The sequence below is a fragment of the Simochromis diagramma genome, unplaced genomic scaffold (assembly GCF_900408965.1).
Source record: "Simochromis diagramma unplaced genomic scaffold, fSimDia1.1 OVJJ01000641.1, whole genome shotgun sequence".
Taxonomy (NCBI): Eukaryota; Metazoa; Chordata; class Actinopteri; order Cichliformes; family Cichlidae; genus Simochromis; species Simochromis diagramma.
In genome coordinates this window covers 93-12,495 of record NW_024387440.1, presented here as the reverse complement: position 1 = coordinate 12,495, position 12,403 = coordinate 93, and the positions used below count along the sequence as shown (strand labels likewise).

At 42.2% G+C, this 12,403-nt stretch overlaps 1 protein-coding gene across 2 annotated transcripts in view; it reads left to right on the top strand.

The window, feature by feature from the left end:
* The window catches only part of LOC120722515, a 31,148-nt gene extending 19,252 nt beyond the window's left edge, over nucleotides 1-11,896 (top strand). Inside the window, exons 1-4 of one of the 2 annotated variants that reach the window (XM_040013527.1) lie at nucleotides 4,302-5,068; nucleotides 9,753-10,094; nucleotides 10,278-10,376; nucleotides 10,822-11,896. In XM_040013527.1, coding sequence (XP_039869461.1) covers nucleotides 5,032-5,068; nucleotides 9,753-10,094; nucleotides 10,278-10,376; nucleotides 10,822-11,228 — 885 coding nt within the window. In that variant the 5' untranslated portion in view covers nucleotides 4,302-5,031 and the 3' untranslated portion in view covers nucleotides 11,229-11,896. Of the gene's footprint in view, nucleotides 1-4,301; nucleotides 5,069-9,752; nucleotides 10,095-10,277; nucleotides 10,377-10,821 lie in introns of those variants that run through there. The other variant, XM_040013528.1, reaches the window with a different exon arrangement.
* The last annotated feature ends 507 nt before the right edge of the window (nucleotides 11,897-12,403 follow it).

Sequence of the window (12,403 nt, the reverse complement as noted above, 5' to 3'; positions counted from 1 at the left end):
CCAGGTTGTTCCTCCTGAGCACTCTCAGAAAGTGGAGACGCTGCTGGGCCTTTTTAACCACCGCCGTGGTATTTGCAGTCCAGGAGAGGTCATCAGATATCTGCACGCCCAGAAACCTCATGGAGTGTACCCTCTCCACACAGCTCCCGTGAATGTAAAGTGGGGCCGGGTCTGCTCTGCCCTTCCTGAAGTCCAAGATAAGTTCTTTAGTTTTCGTGGTGTTCAGTTGGAGGTTGTTAACTGAACACCACTCAGTCAGTCTGTTGACCTCATCTCTGTAGTCCGACTCATCCCCCCTTGAGATGAGTCCAACCACTGTGGTGTCATCCGCGAACTTTATGATGGTGTTTGAGAGATGGGTAGGGGAGCAGTCGGATGTGTAGAGCGTAAACAGGAGGGGACTCAAAACACATCCTTGTGGAGACCCGGTGCTGAGTGTGATGGTGCTGGACAGGTGGGGGCCGAGTCTGACAGACTGTGGTCTATTTGTCAGGATCTTGGTTGGCTGCTGCCTCTAAACATATCATGTAGTCCTGTGTGCTGCTCAGTAACATTTAATGTTATCATTTACTGGTACTTGTACATATCTTGGTTGTTGCCACGGTTTCTCTCTTGTTGTTTTGTGTGTGTGTGTTTTACGCAGGTTTGGAGCAGAGCCTCAGTGTTTTCTCTCTCCCTCTCCTTCTGTAAACATCTTCACCAGTTTCTTTCTTTTTCTTTTCTTCAGACGCTCTTCTCTGTTCTGATAGTAATAACTCAAAATAAAAAATTCAAATAAATTTCTAATAAAATATGACCATTATAGCCAAAGCAATAATGATGCACTTGGAAAAATAATTCTGTTTTTTTGGCCTTCAGACAATAATTCTCGTCCTGTCCTGTCCTGCTACACTGCCGGACGGGACAGGCAAAAAAAAGAATATAATAAAAATAATCAGGGCTGTCAGTGTTAACACATTAAAATGGGCAAATTCACATTAACAAGTTAACACAGATCAATCCGTATAAGGAGTTACTCAGCGTTAACGCATTTAAGCCACATTAACACGTTAATGCCATCATCATGACTAACACAATTAACAATTAATCCATCTGGAGCGCAGACTGACTCAAAATCCCTGAAATGTCTCTGTCACTGCATTTTGGGCAGTTTGTCCAAAGTTTGTCCTTCCTGCAGAAGCCCCCCTGCTGGCTGAGCCCATCCAGGGGTCTGTTTGGTCTTTGCTGAGTGGCTAGTGCGTTAACGTGGGCTAATTCATGTTAACGCGTTAACACTGACAGCCCTAATAATAATACATGTAAAAACCAAACAGTATGTCAGGTTGTTATCCTGGTATTCAGTCTGTGCTGCTCTCACTCAGAGATCAGAGTTCATGTTCAGTAACCACACTGACAGCAAGAGGAGGAAACGATTGGTTTAGTTTAAAAGAACAGTCTGAGCTGTGGATTAAAACAATGAGAAATATATAAGTGAGTCACATATCAAACACAGACCATTAACCTCCTAGGACCTGCCGTCCACATATGTGGACATCACATTTTGGGTTATTTAGACCAAAATACTCAATTTTGCTCTACAAGGGCCTGATATCCACTTACGAGGACATTATACTGCTACTGTTCCATCAAAATTTTAAACGAATTTCCTCATATGTGGCTCCTATTTTTCTTAAAAACAAAAATAAGGTAAAAAAAAATCTGGTAATTCTTTGTTTTTACATTCATCAGGCCCCAATATTCCCAAATATCAAAGAGAAATTAAAAATGCTGCTGTGGAAGAGTTCAGGTCTTAGGAGGTTAAGTGTAATAAGAAGCAGAATAAAAAGCTGAGTGTGAGGGTCAGGCTGCTGTCTCACTGCAGAGGCTTCAGGATGAATCCTGCTGAGCTCACAGTCAGACTCACCTGTGCAGCTTGGACAGGTAAACACATCAGGACATGAGGAGAGTTGGCAAAGTACAGACATTCAGTACTTAAGTCCACAAATAGACTTTGTAGACATAAGTCTACAAATACTACTATTAAAAATACTCCAGTAAAGGTAGAAGTACTGATTCAACTTCTTTACTCCAGTAAAAGTAAAAAGTAGAGGCTCTGAAATGTACTTGAAGTAAAAGTAAAAAGTAGCTCTTTGAAGGATGTTTGTAAAATATATTTATACTGGGGACACAAGTCTGGTCTAAGTCTTCTGTCAGAGAGACTGCAGCAGTCCAGGAGTTTGTTAATTGTCTTTAATTAAGTCCCACAAAAGATTTGTTTACATGAAAATGTTTGTGAGGCTTAATCTGAGTTCGGTGCAGCCAAACTTGAACTTCTTGTTTTATAGTAAACAGCACGTGTGACTATAAACATGGTTTTCTGGAAACAGAAATGGGCAATTTTATAATTAGCAGAGTCATAGATAACTAGGAAAACAATCACAACACATCATCTACTCAACACAAGCAACATCTCACAATGTCCACAAGGGGTCACTGCAGACCTAAATTGGCTAAATAGCGCATGTCTTACAAGTTGCTAATAGTGAGGCATAAATATGGCAAGCTAGCAACAGTTAAAGGAAACCATAGAAAAGTCCTTTATTCCTCATCCTGTGTTCAGCCCTGCATCAGCAGCTTCATTCTTATACAGACCTTTCTACTCTGTGTGTTAAACTGAGCTCTATGTTTGCTACATAGCAGTCAATGAATCCAGTTTTTACACCACAGTTAAGTTAATGTAGTTAAATCTGTGTATTTGTAGCTCAAACATTCAGTGTTTTAAACAGAAACCTGACTCTGACATATTTAAGTTGGTATGAACACAGTCAGAGCTGCTGCTGCTTTTATTGTTCTGTTGCTTTTTCAAAGCTTTCTGTGCAAATCAATAGAAATATTTATTGTTGCATCTTAAAGCTGCCAGCACAGCAGCAGCATGAGGAGAAGAGTGTTTGCTCAGGAAATACACGGGTCCCTGAAGAGTTCAAACAGGAAATATTCCTGCATTAAATCTGCAGTTCAATCATCAGCAGATTACTGTCAGTGTCATCTGTCACCAGGCAGGTTTTAACAGGCGCCACATATTATTAGAACACCCTTTTATATTTGGATGATAAACACATTTAGTTGTGTTTGGTCTTTAACTTGTGCTCAGTTTCCACAATGAATTCATGATGGAAATCTCTAATAAACTATCAAAATAGACACTATTTCCCCCCAACACTCTCTGTTGGTGGCTGGTGCCCCCATCCTCTGGTGAGTTGGTGGTTCTTGGTGCTTGGGTGTGTTCTGGTTAATGGCTGCTTGGAGGGGCCTGGCCCCCTGGCTCTGTCAGGCCCCTGCTTGGAGGTGAGGGGATCCTTGTTGGGTTTTTGTTTATTTAGGCAGGTTTGCAGCAGATCCTCAGTGTTTTTCTCTCCCTCTCCTTCTGTAAACTTCCTCACTAATTTCTTTCTTTCTTTTTCTTTTCTGTTCTGATTCTAATATCTCAAAATAAAAACTCCTAATAAACTTCTAATAAAATATGACCATTATAGCAAAAGCAGTAATGATGCACTTGGGAAAATCACAACACATGTAAGAAGTAGAAAGTTCAGATATGTGTTTAAAATTGTAGGGAGTAAAAAGTAGTTAAAAAAAACTACTCAGGTAAAGTACAGATACCTGAAAATTGTACTTAAATACTTACTGCTACTTTTCTATGCGCTTGCACCTTTCGTCCACACGTAAACGCCGTTTTCGATCACTGAAAACTGAGATTTTTAAAACTCAGTTTTTGCTTTTACGTGTTGACGAGGAAAACAGAGATTTAGTCACGCAACGTCAAAGGTGTGCGCCTTTTGTGATGTGCTGCTGTGTATCTCATGTTGTTTAGATGAGATGAATTTCTACAATGGTGGATATACACAAAATACTGTTGCTGTTAATCTATCTGCAGTTTTACACACGTACATGTACACACACAGTTACTGTCCCTCCATTTACAAAGACGTCAGAGTGAACAGAGTCAACACAGACGCTCTCACAACCTAAATCCAGACGCCACGTCGTTGTCGGTTTTTAATGAATTTAATTTGTATTTAATTTAAATTTATGCATGTTGTATGTATTTGTTCATTCCTAAGTTGTGAGTCTGCAGCAGCCAGAGTACTGTTTTTGGTTATTAACATTTGAAATGATGAAGGCACTTAAAAACACAAAAACTTTTCAGAAGTACTTCAGGTTTGCATCAAACCTGCTCACTCTTTCCCTCCCAGGCTTCTAGACTCCTGATTGGCCAACATTTCTACACGGCGTGGATTTGACATGTTCTTTAAAAACAAAACAGAAAATCTCAGTTTTCCAAAGTAGGTGTGGACGTAGCCTTAGTGTGAGCAGCCAAACATGATGGCAGACTGCCACAGATCACTTCTGAGGAAAGAGGAGGCGTTCAGCTTCCTCATAGTTTCACACCTGCATGAAGCAGCCTCACCCTGACAGCTTCAAATCACTGTGTCAGCTGATCACTTCCTGTCCTGTGATTGGCTGAGCTTCAGGCCTTCTCTCAGTCAAACTGGAAACAGGGATTGAGACAGTGTGAGGGTTTGTGGAGTGCCACAGTGCTGTAATGAATACTGTAGTGGAAGAAGTTCTTTCACACTCTTCATCCTGGAGCTGCTTTATGTCCATGATCTGCATGGAAACACATCTATGGAGAGGAAATCCAGCTGCTGAGGGTCACATCTGCATCATTGTAGCTACAGTGGATGTTTCAGTGTCAGGACTGGAGGCGGAGCTTTGTGCGTGTCAGGGTGAGGCCGCAGCAGCCGCCTCCACCCGGAGCGCTCGGGCATGAAACTATGAGGAAAGCCGACGTCCTCCTCTTTCCTCAGAAGTGATCTGTGGCCGGCCGGACTTCATTCCACAGATGTGCTTTAACAAAGTGTGAAGCTGAACTCTGAGCTGTGACAGTGAAGCAGTGTGAGAGTGTCAGTAGATGATCAGCAGAGGAAAGTGAAGCTGCTGTGAGCTGATGTCCTGAAGGGCTTTTAAAGAGTCTCTGAGTTTGACAGGAACATGAAGATGTTTGTGGTGTTTGTGATCCTCCTGCACGGTAAGTACACCTTCCTCTCTCTGCTCTCATCATCAGCTTTTCTTTCATCTCTCTCTCTTTAATGTGTTGAAGTGCAGCAGGAGGAGATTTCCATCAAACACTGGATTCTGATTCAGATCAAACTAACAATCCAAAGCAGCAACTTTCAAATCTCTGGATTCTTCTTGGTGGCTTTCAGATGAGCTCATGTTACAATCAGCTGCTGTGTGTGTTGTTGTGTAGCTGAAGCTCTGACTCACATTTCATATGTGACCAAAGGAAACTTGGTGCTGTGTGACACACTTTAGATTCTCTGCTGCTGCTTTGAACTCTTCAAACTAAAGAGCCAAACTGATGATTGACTGTGCAGCTCTGACATGGCACCAAATGTCCCTGTTATCAGCTGCTGGATGGACGTTATCAGAGCTTTTTAGTGCCACACGGATCACCAGGAGCTCCTCCTCTGTCTGCAAACAGGCTCAGCAGCTCTGATCATTGGAGTCAGCACAGAGTGTGGGGACATCTAGTGGTCGTGGAGAGAAGTGCATGTAACGTGTGTGTGTTGTGTTAATCAGCATGAGTAGTTAGGGGGACGTGCCTCCCTGTGCCTGATGGGAGTCCTTGTAATTACCCAGCATGCTGTGCTGTGTGTTTCATTTCTAACACTGGTTTCACTGAAGAGCTTTCTGAGCTTCTTTCATTGATTCTGACCAACATACATGTTTGCTGTGGATCCACATCTGCTCTTACTGCTGATGTCATGAAGCTGTTTGAGTGGTGAGCAGTCAAAGCAGCAGGTCCTAACAGGGACATAGCAGGATATTCCTGCCTGTAAATGAGCTGTAACTGCACATATGAGCACAGCTGGTCTGCATGTAGTGAACACAAAGAGTCTGTGTGAGCTGAATTTACACCAGTCTGGTTGTGTTCCTGCTATTTTGGCCCTTTGACAAACTCAAATGTATTTTTAAGCTTAAATGAAAGTGCATTTATTAAAATGCTGTAAAATCACAGTCCTGCTGACACCAAACATTTTTATCTGCAGGTGACGCTCTCTTTTTTTCTCAGTGTTTTTCGGTTGAGACTGTGCAGAAATATATAGACTGCTGCGACAACACCTACTAGCTCTGTAGATAATGTTCACTTGTGTAAAAAGAGCGCATTGTGTGTGATGTCTTCTTTTGCTCATGCGGGCTGCTTTTAAGGCCGTGAACTGTTCACACTAGAGCGCGTTTGCTGTCACATTTTACTTGTAGTGTGAACAACCAGACAAAAAAAAAATCGGATTCAGTCAAAAACCTGCAGTGTGAATGTAGCCATAGATTCAATTCAGTTCAATATGTACATGGAAATCTGTCCTTGATGACATCGCCCCTTTGAAGGTGAAACATCAGAAATATAATGTCCTCCATGGCTCAGTGATCACAGCAGAGATATAGAAACACAAAGCAGAAGAGCTGAGAGGACCTGGGAGGAAGATGAACGACCCCAGGGTTTTATTCCAGGTAATAAGACCTTCTGGATCCTCCTGGATCCTGTCTGAGCTCATCTTATACTTCAAACTTCCTGTTTTTATCTCAAACTTTAGAAAAGTCTGCTGCTTCTCAGTTAATCCTTCACATGAACAGCAGAAATATTTCTAGAAATCTCTCAGCTTCGTTCCCCACAGCACAGAAACAGCTCTGATCTCTGCTGATTCTTCTGGATCTCAGTTCTGGATCTGATGTGGTCCACCATGATATCCTTCCATCTTTCCTGGTTTCTCTCCTCCTCATCGTCAGCCTCCCTCTCATGTGGAGTTCATCAGTTCTTAGTCCCAATTTCTTCTCTCTTCTTTGACTGGCTCAGATAATTTGTGTGGTATTCTGTAAATACTGTGTTATTTCCACTCTTATGTGGATGATACACAGCTGTATGTTTCACTGATGGCAGTAACGCAGACTTAATCTGAATCTGATGCTCTGTCTCTCTGATGTTAAATGCTGGAAGCTACAAACTCTCTTCAGCTCAGATTTCAGCTCCTTTTTGTTGCCCCCAAACATTAAATTTGAAAATAACCTTGAAAATCTGTCTTCCAACATCAGGACTCACAGAGTCTGGGTATGACCTTTGACCACGAGCTGTGTTTGGACACGGTCCTATTTTCTCCAGTTAAGAAATATTGCAAATATCAAAAAGTCTACTCGGCTCTCATCCAATTGTGTCCCCTTCCAGCTTGTCCACAACTAACCTGACAGATTTTTAATAAACTGAAAGAGACAAGGCCTCATCACTCTATCCTCTCTGCACCATAATAAAAATGGCTCTAAACAATGACCTATGGACCTGCCATATCTCATTCACACCAGAGTGGTTCCGAAACCCAGGAGGTGGCACGGCGGGTCCTTACTGGAGCCAGGGAGGGGAGGAGCTGGCCTAGATGGTGGCCAAAATGGCAAAAACCTTTTAAAGAGAATTTGAATTTAAGCATATAACATTCTTTGTGTTTATTCTGCATTTACTTCATTATATTGCTTAAATATAAACCAGGCTATTGATCAAGTAATAGCGATTATTTGGGATTAATTACAGAACATTTTGAGATTAATTAGTTAATTTTTTTACATTTATTGACAGCACTAATATATATACATATATTACTGTATACAAGTATATATGATTACATAGGGCCAATGTTTGGACTAACATGTTACAGTAACTACGTTATTATTGTGGTAAGGAGCACAGTAACTAGTTATTATGCCAAAATCAGGAACGCGTTACTCGTTACTGGGATTTAGATAGGCTCGTTACTTCGTGTGGTGGCTATCGCGAGCTTCCACAGATTCAGTAACATTAGCAAGTGGTGGAGGCCAGCAGGTGGATGAAGGAAAGGGGAGGCAGGAGGAGCAGAGACCCGAGGCGGCCGCTGGTCCGAGTGTGAACTGAACTTCAGGTAAGAAGTTCTGACCTGCAGTCTCTCTGGGTCAGATATGAACCAAGTTTAGGTGGAGTTTATTTTCGTTATGCTGACTTTTTCCGTACTGCGTGCTAGCTAGCATGACGGAGTTTCTATACAGCTGGGTGGTGCTATGATGTTACTGATAGTGAAACTGAATCGTCTGGTATTCAGAGAAAATATTACGCGTTTCTTATTGAGGTGAAAAGGAACAGTTTGTCCCGTAATTCAGCTACAATGAAAAAGACACAAAGCTGGAGTTATTCTGTGTCTTTGCTGCACAGCTGCCTCTTCTTCTTTCATTCTCCCCCCTCCCTCTCCCGTTTCTACTTCAATCATTAAACTGATCAGTGATCAGCTGATCGGCTCTCTTGTTTGTTTATCGTTCACTTTGCGCCGAAAGAGGAAACCAGCGGATGTCGCGCTAAACAACAGCAGCACGTTTAAGCTTGATCAGCTGTTGTTAGAATTTATTTAATATTAATTTCTAGTATCAGCTGATGCTTGCTGGAGCCACAGCTGTAAAGCTGCTGGTTTGTATATCTGGTGAGAGGGAAACATGAAGATGAAACCAGGAGATGTCCTTACTGGATCATCAGAGCTGAACAGGTGATGGAGAAACAGGTTTACCTTTTAGGTGACATGAATGAGTTGAAGTTATGAACTGTTTCTGAGAGACAAATAACACCAGGATCCTTTTTTAGGTAGCTGACAGCTGGTAACTGTGCAGGGGCGGGTCTAGCAAAGTGTTGCCAGGGGGCAGGTGGGGCATTAACAGGGAGAGGGGGGCACAAAGAAATACTTTTCTTTCTTATTCTCATTTAAAATGTCTCGCTTTTATTAAATAATTATCTGAATCTTAGAACAAACGATTGATAGATTGATACATATATACCATCAGAACAGTGTACATCACTGTCACAACAGTGTTTGTTTTCATTCAAAGGCTTTATGATTTTTCCTATAATGGTGGGCCGGTCTCTAGTCAACATGCCCGGGCCAATTTTCTGTCCCAGTCCAGCCCTGTATGCAGCTCATCTGCAGTCTGGTGTTACCTACATCTTCCTATTCAGAAGGCAGAATTTCCGAGTTCTGAGTACAATCAAAGCACCACGACTGCAGTTTTTGTGTTGGATGTAAAAAGCGCACATGACGCTGTGACGTAGGCTAGAATCATGGCAGCAGTCAATGACGGTCCAGGCGTGGGATTTCTCTCGTGGAAATGTGCACATTATCTTTTCCTGTCTATTGGTAGGAAGCACAGTGCACTTGTGGCAAGTAAGCAAGCTAGAAGACTGGCAAAGTTATGGAAGCAACACATTAACAAGAGAATTCTGAGTAAAACCAAAGTTACTTTCCCTGGTAACTAGTTACTTTGAAAGTAACAAGTAACTTGAAGTAACTGAGTTACTTTTGATAGAAGTAACTAGTAATGTAACTAAGTTACTAATTTTGGTAACTTACCCAACACTGCATAGGGTATATATAATTGGTGTGTCGCTGCTGTGTGTGGGTAAAGGCTCTACACTGGGTTCAGTTTGCTTCGCTTTAGTTTGCTATGCTTCTTTGTGTGTCCTGCTATATTATACCGTTTTTTTGCTGTTTAATAAACTCTGTTTTAAGAGTTCTACTCTTTTCCAGAGGATCTTTCTGAGTCCATTGATTTTAATTGGATCTAAAAAAGCTGGCCCTCCACAGCATTGATGGGATAAGGTTATCATGTTGGCTTCAAAATTAGCTACCACAAGTCTCTGTCTGTGTCCTCAGTTTCCCAGCATGCCTCAGCTGTCGAGCTGTATGAGGGGGACTCGTTCATCCTGCCCTGTCAGTTTGACACTTTCGCTCTGACTGACCCCACAGTGGTGTGGAGTCGCTCCAACCTCAGTCCTCCAACCGTCCACCAGCGTCAGCGTCAAGGAGACAAACTGAAAGATCAAAACCAGCGTTACAGAGGCCGAACATCCATGAAGACTGACGCTCTGGAAACTGGAGAGCTCAGCCTGAACCTGACCAACCTCCAACTGTCTGACAGCGCCACCTACACCTGCTCCATCAGAGACAAGAGGATAGGACAAAGTAGACTGACAGATGTACAACTGGAGATCAAAGGTCAGCAACAAACATGGTGTAGATACATCTGACATCACTCAGATAAAACTTTGTTATTTTAACACTGTCAGCATGTCAACTATGCTGGCTCTATGATTGAAGTATAGGCCTGTAAATTCATTATTTCCATTCATTCAGAGGTCAAAGGTCAAAGGTCATGTTGTTCTTTGTGTTTCTCCACAGAACGGTTTCCATCCTGGGCCAAAGCTCTCCTGGTTCTCCTGGTTCTTCTTGTGGTTTCTGGAGGTCTTTTATTTCATTTCCGGCACTATTTCATGTCAGGTGAGTGTCTCCTACTACACTACCCATAATGCCGATGGTTAGCAGGTGTCCTCTGGTGGCTCCTTGACTGTGGCTCACACAAACTTGTTCCAGAAGCTGAAAGAGTTGAGAGTTACAAACAGCTGATACAGAGAGCTGAAGAGAAACTTCCAGGTTTGTTCCAGAAGTCAGAAAACCTCCTTCAGACTCAGTCATTGATCAGTGAAACAGCTCCACAACATGACTTTACTAAACAGTGTGTGTGCTTCACTGCATTGATCTGACACAGAGGCTGCATGTGGACAAGCTGTTCTTCTTCTGTGGTGGTAAACAGCAGCTGACATGGAAATATGTGCTGACAGTAAATGTTGAGGCGCAGCACAGAAATAAGTTTACTGTAAGGAGCCATCAGAGGATCATTATTAACTTTTACTACAGCTCATGTTGTGCTTTGTTGTCCTCTCAGGTTATAAGGTGGGGGTGGAATCAGGGGTGGAGTCTGTCCTGCTGCCCTGTCAAGCCATAGTTTGCCTGCCTAAAGGTGCAAAAGTGGAGTGGATGGACAATACCATATATGACAGGAAGGTCCACGTGTATAAGAACAGCTCTGACCAGCCTGAAGAACAGGACCAGTTTTACAAAGGACGAACAAAGATGAAGAGAAACTTACTGGAACCTGGAGACCTCAGTCTGACCCTGAAACCCCCCACAGACACAGAAACCTACACCTGCACCGTCTACAACAGGGAGGGAAACATCTTGATGAAGAAAGAAGTGCTGCTCACTGTCAGAGGTCAGTGCTGTAGATACAGGTCAAAGGTCAGAGGTCAGACTCATGATGGTGGTTCAGTCTCAGTGGGCTCCATCCAATAATGTTACAGTGTTAGCATGTCTGATGTTTGTGGCTGTTTTGGTTTTTATTTGATTTCCAGCCAAATGTAAAAGCTTCAGCAGATGAACTGTAGGAGCAAAGTTCATGTGTGAGACTTCATCTGAAAGGTAACATCTTCTAGTTTCTGAACATGTGTTTGTTTAGCATGTGGCTAAAACACAGGCTAAGCTAAGTCAGCTCCAATCTCAGTAACAACCTTCTTTGGTCCTCATCTATAATCAGTCATATCTGAGTCACAATAACTAGAAGATGATTTCTAGCAGAAGTGTGAACATCTCCACATCCTTTCTCCATGTTATCATCCAAAGCTGTGTGAAGTTTCAGAGCTCTGCAGCTAACAGAGACTTTCAGTTTGCTGCTCTCTTCCTCTGACAGCTCCATTCTTAGGGAGCGTTAGTTCTCTGTTTCACTTTATTCCACTTATTCAGTCTGATGTTCTCTGATCTGTTTCTCTTGTTTAGTGTCTTAAAGGCTGCCAGTGCCTCTCTTTGCTGTAACCAACCTTTCTCTTTATTTCTGAGCTTTTTAAGGACTTTAACTGATGCATCAACCTTTGAAAATGGAAAGAAATCAGTCAGATTCATGGCTGCATCACAGTGTCACATGTAGTTCTCCACATCAGCTGGATTATATCTATAGCAGCAAACAGCAGCTGATGCACAAATCTTTGTCTGTGTTAATAAAGTTGGATCAGTTCAAACAGTTTGTTGCTCTGCTTGAAAGCAGCAGTTTTTCTAATGCACCACCTTCATGTTTCCTTCATATTTGAATCCCCCTGTAGATGCTGACAGGTAACCATGTCACACAGAGCTCAAGCCTTTGAATCCAGCTGTGACTGTTGATTTTCTATTGAATGGACTTTTTCAAATCCAGCTGTAGGCCTGTGTTTGTGAGCTCATTAACAGCTGTTTGTTTAGAGAGACGTGGTCCTCACAGGACAGCCACTACAAACATATGATTTTATAGAATATGATGCATTACTGCAGATTCAACACAATAGAAAGGATTTGAAATGAGCTCAGCCTTAAACATGTGCAGCAGTAATATTGATCCACAGACACTGATGGGAACATTTTTCTGCACAATAAGTACTTTGACTTTTCATACTTTATGTACAATTTGCCAGTACTTGCAGTTTTGTGTGTAGTGAGGTGTT